This window comes from Echinops telfairi, unplaced genomic scaffold (assembly GCF_000313985.2).
Source record: "Echinops telfairi isolate 266 unplaced genomic scaffold, ASM31398v2 ScPeMD7_7467;HRSCAF=8505_1, whole genome shotgun sequence".
In the NCBI taxonomy this organism is placed as follows: domain Eukaryota; kingdom Metazoa; phylum Chordata; class Mammalia; order Afrosoricida; family Tenrecidae; genus Echinops; species Echinops telfairi.
Genome location: NW_022111368.1, coordinates 43,461,331 through 43,471,439, shown reverse-complemented (window position 1 = coordinate 43,471,439; position 10,109 = coordinate 43,461,331). Strand labels below are relative to the sequence as shown.

The following is a 10,109-nucleotide window of genomic DNA, read 5'->3' as shown; positions in this document are numbered from 1 at the left end:
CATGTGGGCTTTGTTGCTTCTGAGCTTGATGGCCGCTTGATTACCTTCAAGCCTTTAAGACCCCAGACGCTATACTTTTTGATAGCCGGGTGTTGAATTTTGTCAAAGGCTTTGTTTGTTTTTGGTCTCTATAGAGACATTGGTCTTGGGGTTATGTTGCATCCAGTGCAGGTTGGGGGTTTCTTCATTGATTTTCTGAATTTGTCTAGTATTAGTATTCTTTCTCTCTTTACTATTGAGTGAAGCCATCTGGGCCTGGAGATGTCTTTGTTCTAAGTATGAATTCAGCATATTAATAGATAGGGAACCACTCAGATTTTTAAAATTTCCTTTGTGACAATTTTGTTAAATTGTGATTTTGAAGGGTCTGTTCTATCCAAGTCATTGGAAATATTGGCATGAATTTACTCGTCAAGTCCCATTGTTCTTTGTTGCTATGACGAGAATCTACAGTAGATAAATGAGCACTCCTTGAATGGGAGTTGGCAGAAAACCTCTAAGAGCCCTTTGTAATGAGAGGCACTGTCACTGGGGCAAGAGACAGCACTGCTCCGCTCTGGTTCTGTGGCCCTAGATCTCTTAGCTGTTCTTTTTCTCACCTGCCATGCTCTTTCTGCTCTACTTGATAGTCCTTTCTCTCTCTTCCACTTAGAGAAGTGACTCCAAATCTTGGCTTGATCACAAATGAACGTAAAGTGCTCATGTACACTGGCCATGGTAATGTGAACTTAGTTCTTCCCTGAAACCTTCTCTGTGACTCAGATCTAGGAAGCAGAAACATCTGGGGTCTTGTTCATACTTTTGCTTGAGCAAACGAATTTGTAACCAATATTTTGAGAACTTAACTTCAAAATGGAAAACAAAGATTCTTTTGCCACCACAAAGAAATGTAGACTTGACCCTCTCCCTATGAACTGCTTGTTGCTAAAATCTGCAAAAATCCATAAAGATGCTCTGGCTGAGGACTTATGCAACCCCTCCTTTAGTCCCTGGAGTCACCTGGGAGGAGCATCTGCACCGCAGGAAAGACTGCCCTCCTTCCCAGCCCTTGACCATTTCAACCCACTCATAGACACGCCTCAATGTCAGAAAGGTTTTTTGTTCCTGGTAAGACAGGCAGACGGAATCAAACCTTTCTCCTGAACCACCTCTTACCACAACACACACACACACACACACACACACACACACACACACACACACACACACCAGTGTTCTGCACCATTTCTTCACGAAATTATCAAATTATCCAGTGCTCACAAGGTATTTGGTCCCATCCAGCCCCTCTCAGTTTGCGGTGGGACTAATTTGTTAATGGGACTCCAGAAGGAAAGGGCCTCAGGTTTCTTCTAATTGGACCCGACGGCTTCAGAATGGCAGCGGCTGCCAGCCAGCCTTTGCTGTCCATGACGCTGGGTAATAAGCTTCTGGGGTCTGACCAGAACCATCTGCAGTAATGAACTTGGAAGGCTCATTGTAGGTTGCAAAAAAGAGAGAGAGGAGAGAAAAGCACAGACCAACTCTTGTCAGTGGGCTCAACGATGGCTTCTGTCAGCTTAACAAAAGGAAATCTGAAAAAGTTAAGACTACAAAGGAGTGAGAGGGAGCATGCAAAGAAAGATGGGGAGGGGTCCCCATTATGATAGAACCAGACTAACATTCCTCTAGGACCACGATTTCTAGAAGGAGACAATCAGAGGTCCTGACAACAGGGGTGGCATCCCTAGTGTCCAAACATGAGGCTCTGTAGCCATGGGGTCAGAGGGTAGGGTTCATGGCATTCCCCTCACTTATCTGAAGGAACCCGCTTCCCCAGAGCTCTGGGTTCACAGCAAGTCCCCATCACGCAAACTACGGCAGAAACGGGGCTCATTTTCCAGGCAGAGAATCACCGTTGCTATGATATTGTTCATTATTTCCTTACAGAGATCTTAAGGTATGAGGCCCAGTCAATATCTATTCCTCAAGCCATCCCAAGAAATTTTCTTTTAAACCTTTTTTTTTACTGTGTACTCCCTGCCCATGGTTCAATGCCGAATTGATTTACATACAGACAAGTGCATAAAACATAAACGATCCACAAAAAGGGAACCCTCAAAATCACCACCCAGGAAAAGATCTAGAACATTACCAGAAGCTGCACCTCCTCCCCTCTGTGTGATCACAATTTCGACTTGTAACCACTCCCCTAACTTCTTTTAGCTGTTAAGTCGTGGGGGGATTTGTTAGGGAGCAATAGATACTTTGATTTATCTAGACTGCCTGGGGCAGGAAGCAAAGCATTCCTAAACCACTGTTCAGAAACAACCAATAATCAAACAAAACCCCAACTCACTCTCATGGAATCGATTCCGATTCACAGCAACCCCATGGAAAGGGCAGCGTAGAACTGCCCCTGTGCGTTTTCAAGACTGTAAATATTTACAGAATGAATTCATCTTTCAAGGGCACAAAGCCTCATTTTGGGGTTGTTTTTTTTTTGCTTTTTGTTTTTTGTTTTGCCTCAACAGAGAAGCTAGTGGATATGAACTGCTGACCTTGCAGTTAGTGGTCGAACTCACAACCCACGCCATGTGCCATCACAGCTCCTTGAAATAACCTCTAATCCTGACATACATATTCCCACTTTCTCACATGACTCAGAGTGTAAAGCGTCATCAGCCCCATCTTCCTGGGAGCCACAATCAACGGCCGTGGAAGGTGCATTGAGAACAATCAAACGGCATCTGTGCCACACCAGACCACTTCAAAATATTAGCAAGCAGCAATGTCCCTCGGAGCAGGACATTGGTCCTGGTAAAGTGAAGAGTCAGCCAAAAAAAACAAAAAAAGGAAGACCGTCCACAAGGGGGATTGACACAGTGACTGCAGCAAGGGGCTCAGCTACTTTGTGTTGTGCACAGGCAGCTATGAGTCCTGAACTGCCGACAGCAGTAAGACGGCTCCGGAGAAGACGTTTCTGTCGGCTAAAGCCCTCTGCTAGCGTAAAAATGGCACTCAGTAACCCACGCATCCTTTTGGCCTCCCTACTTCCCTTTTCTCTCTAGAGCCATAATTTTCTCCCAAATTCCAGAGATTAGAGCAGGTGCTGAGGTATCAGCCATCCTGAGCTGGAATTCTTGTTCTACAACTTACATGCTGTGTGACCTTGAAGGAATGTCTTTAAATCTCCCTGCTTCTTTGGCCTCCGCAGGGGAAAGGGGACATGATGCACCCTCCCCCCTCAAAGCAGAAGAAGGCCCACTGGCACGCAGTAAGCATTCGAGGAATACTAACTGTCCGTCTCTTCCCCCCTTTCCAGCCTCCCTCCCTTTCCTCCCCCCTTTCTTCCTGAATTGGCACCTCTCTTTTCCTCTCCTCTTGGCACCCTCCCGCTGTATTTGTTTTTCCACCATTTTTCCTCTCTCTCCCTCTCTCTCTCTCTCCCACTCCCAGCCATAGGCAAGGCACATTCTCCTCGACGAGACCCCCCTTAAGAAGAAATAACCCAAAGACCAACCTTCCTAGACAGGGTTTCCCGACCCGCCTGGCCATGCGGACCAAGGTCACAATAGATGACTTCAGAGAGGAAGGGAGAAACTGTAGAACAAAACTCAAGTTCTTCAAGAAACGCCAGACTCAATGGGGCCACATGAAGCCAGAGGAGCACCTGAGACGATCACTTGAGCTCCTCTCTTAATCTGGACTCACACTCTCCTCTGAACCCTCTTTTCGTGAAAGAGCTGCAAGGCACAGAGAATACAGGACATTACACATCAGTGCAGTGCTCTCCTGAAAACCCACCTGGGTGAGATCAAAAGGCTCCCATTTACTCTAAGGGCAAGGTAAGACGCTCAGGGGACAGGGAAGGACGGCGCTGGAAACGGAGCAGCCAGAACACACTGCAACCGTGTCGACATTGTGACAAATGTAACCCAGGTCACCGAAAACTGTAGAAATCCAGGGGTAGCCTAACTTACTATGCACATGCTCACCCCAAACCCAACCCAGTAGTAATTGAAAAGGGAGCTATTTTTATTAAAGAAGAAATGAAGGAACGTTGGCAATGATTATGGACGATTATGCACAAGATGTTTATGTTTAGTGTCATTGAGATCATGACGTATACCTGAAAAATACTGAGAGCAAATTTTGCATGATATGTATTTAACCACAATGAAGAAAGAACGAACTGATTTCTAATCACGCTGACTGACACCTGTGCACAGGTGAGTCCGTGTCACCATTAAACAGCTCGCCGTCAACAGGTGTGATCCCGGCCTGGACTCTGAGCAGCTAATCACTTATTCTAGCGTCCAGGTGATCATTCAGATCTTACCAGCTCTGCTCAAGGTAGATGCCAGAAAAATTGTCTTAGAAGATTGCTATCTCATTGAAAATTTATGTTTCTCTTGCCCCCTTGGCTGAACATTTCTTCAGCAGTCAGGAGATTTAATGAAATGAAGATGTATTACATAAATATACAGTTGCTACAAATTTTCACAAAAAAAGAAGAACGAGTAGAGATTGGTGTGGGGCCTTCTGGTTTGTTTCTATAACCACACAGGTGTAGCTGCTTTGTTTTATTTCTATAAATGGGCTTACACCTTCCATTGTATGCGCCACCGTGTTCTGGGTTCCCTTTGTCACATGCAGTATGCCATGGGCTTCTGGCCACGCCACTACTGACCAACTGGCTCCATTCTTCCGAATGTCTGTACATATTCCTCAGAATCCCTAGATGGTGAAAACGCTTCAACTCTATTAGCCCAAATGCTTAATGACTAGCTGAAAGACTGGCAGTTTGAACCCACCCAGAGGGACGGAGGAAGAAAGCACTGGCCATCTTCGTTCACAAGGACCCAGCCTTGAAACCCGATGGGGCAGTTCTAGGCTGCAGCACAGGGTAGCCACAGCCGAAGTGACGCCGGGGCAACTAGCGACCACCGCCGAAGCATCCATTCCGCTCTTGAAGGGCATTTCACATTCGCACCCTTTTTCCTTCTGCAAAACGCCGCCATAAGCGTGCATCCGATGGCTGTCCGTTCAGAGTGGATTTCTAGAATGGCTTCTGGCGGCTCCGAGGGCGGTGCTTCTTGAATTTTGGCAGAGACCGCCACATTACCACCGGCCTGACGAGAGAGCAGCAGCCGCGTACTGAAGGAGCTTGGAGAAGGACACTCCCTGATAGGGCTCAGAGGGCAAAGGCCTGGCAGCAGAAGAGAGTTGGGCCCGCTTCTTCTTTTTTTTTTTTTTCCATTCGGCGTTTTATTTGTTTCGATGCATTACATCCCTAGAAAAAGAAGCCCAGGATTTTCCCTCCCGTGTGTTTTCGCCTGGCCTCCTCGTGGTCCATGATGCCGGCGGATGTCGTCAGCACGATGAAACCGAACTGCCGGGAGGGGAGCAGGTTGTTCTGCCACTTCTCTAGATCTTTGAGCTGCACGTCAAATCGCGGGCTGATCACTCCGCACTTGTTTGATCTGCCCGTGAGGTTCACTACAACTTTCCCAGCTCTGTGGTCATCAATGATTTCAAATTCACCAATGTACCCGTGCGTCATCATCACAGTCAGAAACCGGACAATGACTTTGGAGCATGGCCTGATGAGAACCTGGCGCTTGCCTCTCTTCTCGGCATTGTTGATGCTCTTGAGAGCGTCGGCCAGGACGTTCATGCGCACCATGATGGCGGCACGGAAAGATGGCGGAAAGAGGAAGGAAGGGGCAAACTCACGGGGTTATGGGGAGCAGGCCGGCTGTCGCGAGATTTTGGGCCCGCTTCTTAAGCGTCCGGGAGATGGGTGATTGGGCTTCGTGAGGAGGGAGGAGAACCGAGTGGCTGACTTGAAGGTTAGTGAGATAAGTTTGGCCTAGACCCAAGGGATAATGAGAAATTGCATTTTACTGCAAGTCCTCCGTGGAATCCACTGGGAAGTCCTCAACAAGAGGGGCTCTATTGACGGAGGGTGGTCGTTATGTGGTGCCTTTAGGTGTTCACCTTGAGGTCACGGCCAATCTTCAGGCCTAGGTGCCTTCATTCATAGATACAGATAGGAGGCACGCCCTAGACTGTTCTGGAGGTAACCTGAATAATTCAAGGTAGGATACGTTTCCACCGAATGACTCAGATGGTAGTAATAAAAGCCCACTTCAAATTACTGAAGTCATGGGGGCACTCCAAACTCCCAAAGCCAAGCTTGCTACCATCGAATTATTTCCAAATCATACTCATTGCATTCGAGACATAGCAACTATATAGGACAGGGTAGAACTACCCCTGTGGGTTTCTGAGACTGTAACTCTTTACGTGAGTAGAAGCCGCATCTTTCTCCTGCCGAGTGCAGGTGGATTGGAACCGCTGAGCTTGTCGGTATCAGTGCAATGTGTACCTTCTCTGCCCGAGGGCTCCTATCATGGATGCGAATCCTTTGAAATTCCGTGTCAGCTCAGGGAGTTAAGTAAGTGGAGAAGGTCTTAAACCTTAGGATGATTTGGAAGGAGCTAGTGGAAGATGAAAGGAGTCCTGGTGGCTCATTTTTCTGTTTACTACAAGATTAGTAGTTCAAATCCACTAGCCACTCTGCATACGAAAGATGAGGCTTTACGCGCTTGCAACCAGTAACTGTCTCAGAAGCCCTCCATACCGTCATGGTGGGAATGAACTCCTTGGCTGGGTATGTGTGCCTTGGGGAAGGGGAGGGGAGAGGGAGGCGAGAGGGAGGCAGGGAGGGAGGTACCACTGGATCCGGGAAGGGTAGAGACACTAAGACTGGCTGATTGGATAGTGTGGTCCTTTGTACATAAAATCCTTGAAAGAAAATGAGTAAATGTCTCCATGTGGATATTTCAAGGTACGGGGGATTTCCCAAGATTTTTATGCGCTTTCCTGGAGCCGGTAGTTTCTGGAGGAGAGGGTTTCATTTTCCCCCAGAAGAGTTCACCTTCATTAGCATCAGAACAATACGGACGACAACAACGAGACACCACTCACACCAACACTGTTAGGAAAATTTAAAACAAACAGAAAATAATAAATACTCGAGAGAATGTGGAGAGATTGGGATGCTCAGACATCACTGAAAGGATTGTACAATTATATAACCATTTTGGAAATCAGTATGGCACTTTCTTAAACAAATGCAAATACAAATACTTTATGATCCCACCATCTCTCTACTTGGTGTATATCCTAAAGAAATGAAGAACAAAACATAACAGATATATACACACCACTGTTTATTGCATCAATTTCTGTAATAGCAAAAAGACAGAAACAATCAAAACTCCATCTGTAGAGGACTGGATAGACCAACTCCAGTATATTCATACAATGGAATATTATGTATCCTTAAAAAACAATGATGAGTCTGTCAAACACCTTAAGATGTGGATGACATTAGAAAACAGTGTCCTTAGCAAAGTTATTCACTCATAAAGATAATTATTTTATGATCTCATTATTATAAAGGTAAATACACTTTTTCACACCAAAGGATAAGACCTTAAAGACTATGATGAGGCGAGTCAGGAGGAAGGAGGAAGGAAGGGACAGGAAACTGTGGAGGGATAGAAGATGGGGAAAACAAGAACAGCAATAACACAACAACAACAACAACAGTGACAAAACAAAATCAGAGAAAAACTTCAATCAAAAAGAAAACAAAATATTAAAAACCAAAATAACTTTTAAATGGATTGAAAGGGAGCTCAAATGATGAGGTGTGACATTTTAAGTAAACTATATCTGCCATATGGACTTTACAAAGCTCTGTCTGATAGGAAGGCTTTTCCCATCCCGGGACTGTGGTCACAGGAGGCTTAATTCATGTGCGGATGCTGCAAACGGATCATGGGCTTCCATTAGCATCTATAGCATTCTGCAAACCAGGTGTTCACAATTTAATTTCTGATACCATTCTCTGCTCTGGATTTGGATTTTATTATTTACAGTCCTTGGATCACAGAGGCTGGTGTGCTTCTTTCATGTGGACTTAGTTGATGCCTCACTTAGATGACTGCTTGTTTTAAGACAAGCCTTTAAGACAAGCCCAGATGCGGGGTCTTAAAGGCTTGAAGGTAAACAAGCAGCCATCTAGCTCAGAAGCAACAAAGGCCACATGGAAGAAGCACACCAGTCTGTGTGATCACACAGGTGTCAAAGGGATCAGTTATCAGACATCAAAGAACCAAAAAATCAAATCATTGTGAATGAGGGGGAGTACAGATTGGGGACCCAAGACCCATCTGTAGCCAACTGGACATCCCCTCACAGAAGGGTCGCGGGGAGGAGAGGAGCCAGTCAGGGTGCAATGTAGCAACAATGAAACATGCAACTTTCCTCTAATTCCTAAATGCTTCCCCCCCCCCCCTGCCCCACCCCCACTATCATGATCCCAATTCTACCTTACTAATCTGACTAGACCAGAGGATGTACACTGGTACAGATAGGAACTGGAAACACAGGGAATTCAGGGCGGATGATCCCTTCAGGACCAGTGCTGAGAGTGGTGATACTGGGAGGGTGGGGTAGAAAGGGGGAACCGATTACAAGGATCTACATATAACCTCCTCCGTGGGGGTGGACAACATAAAAGTGGGTGAAGGGAGATGTTGGACAGTGTAAGATATGACAAAATAATAATAATTTATAAATTATCAAGGGTTCACGAGGGAGTGGGGAGCAAGGAGGGAGGGGGAAAAATGAGGAGCTGTAACCAAGGACTCAAGTAGAAAGCAAATGTTTTGAGAATGATGATGGAAATAAATGTACAAATGTGCTTGACACAATGGATGTGTGTATGGATTGTGATAAGAGTTGTACGAGCCCCAATGAGATGATTGTCAGGCATTACTTGACTTCTTCACCACACTCTACCGTACAGCACCCGTATCTTCAGGAACCTTTTCATGAAGATGGCCACTATTTATGGTTAGACTGAGACCAGGCTCAGTATTCATTCTAGTATAATTTCCATTGTTACATTTATACTGAAAACACATTCTCACATAGCTTGGACAGGTAGGGATGAACGACTAGTTTTCATAATTTCACCTAGTCTCTGAATCCTTCAGTTACAGGAAATATAATAATATATACTCAAAATATTGAGTATAATATTTGTAACAATGAGTATGAAATTTGAGTATAATATTATATACTCAAAGTTGTTTATAGTTCATCAGCTGACAAAACAATTAAATCTGTCTTCAGTATTATTCAAATCAAAGGATTGGACACCATCCAATAATGAAAATAATTTATAACGTAGTTAATGTCAGTCGCTCTCTGGATTATTAGGGACTATGTCAAGAAGACCTGACCAAGAGTTATCATCAAAGAAGATGTCGTGTACCTGACATTCTTTTCCTTAGAGACACCTTGAGGAAGAAACCAAGTTTCTTCAATTTCCATAAATTCGGAGTGGTACATTTTAGAATTCTTTTCCTGACACTTGTGAACAAAGTCCAAATACACATGCCCAAATTTTATTTTTACAAATAATTCTGAATTGCCTTCGTGGGTATGATATATAGACAAAGAAATGCCGGTGGAGATAATTATAGGTGTGTTAGTCTGGGTAGACTAGAGAAGCAAATTCAGGGAGACCCATATGTGCATAAGGAAGAGGTTTATATACAAGAACAATTGAACATTGAGAAACCATTCCAGCCCAGTCCAGATCAAACCCATAAGTCTGATATTAGCCCATATGTCCGATACCAATCTATAAAGTCCTCTTTAGACTCACAAAGCACATGCAATGGCAGAATGCAGAAAGATCACAGGCCAGAGGGTTGGAAGTCTTCTGGATCCAGTGGTATTGTAAGCATCTCAGTGCTGGCAGGGGTCTCTACGTGGCTTCTCCAGCTCCAGAGGTCTGGTTCATCAGGGTAGGTCCATGTAGCCTGGCTTCGCAGGGCATAGTGCCATGTGTCTTGTCAGTAGAGTCGTCTCAGGGAGTGAGCAGAGAGAGAGTGTCTTCTGCCTCAAGGAGGAAAATACAGGAGTTCCCAGAATTCTCAGGGGAAGGCCATGCTCACACAGACGTCTCATTGACTATGACCCAATTGACAGACTAGACTCCACCCCTTCACTCTTAATCCTCTCAAGCCCCAAATTGACACCAG

The 10,109-nt window shown here is 45.1% G+C and overlaps 1 protein-coding gene across 1 annotated transcript; it reads right to left on the bottom strand.

The window, feature by feature from the left end:
* Positions 1–5,231: 5,231 nt before the first annotated feature.
* On the bottom strand, positions 5,232–5,690 carry LOC101642056 (40S ribosomal protein S15a-like). The gene has a single exon (XM_045283980.1). The coding sequence runs from the start codon at positions 5,663–5,665 to the stop codon at positions 5,273–5,275; it is 393 nt and encodes a 130-aa protein (XP_045139915.1). The 5' UTR covers positions 5,666–5,690; the 3' UTR covers positions 5,232–5,272.
* Between the last annotated feature and the right edge of the window lie 4,419 nt (positions 5,691–10,109).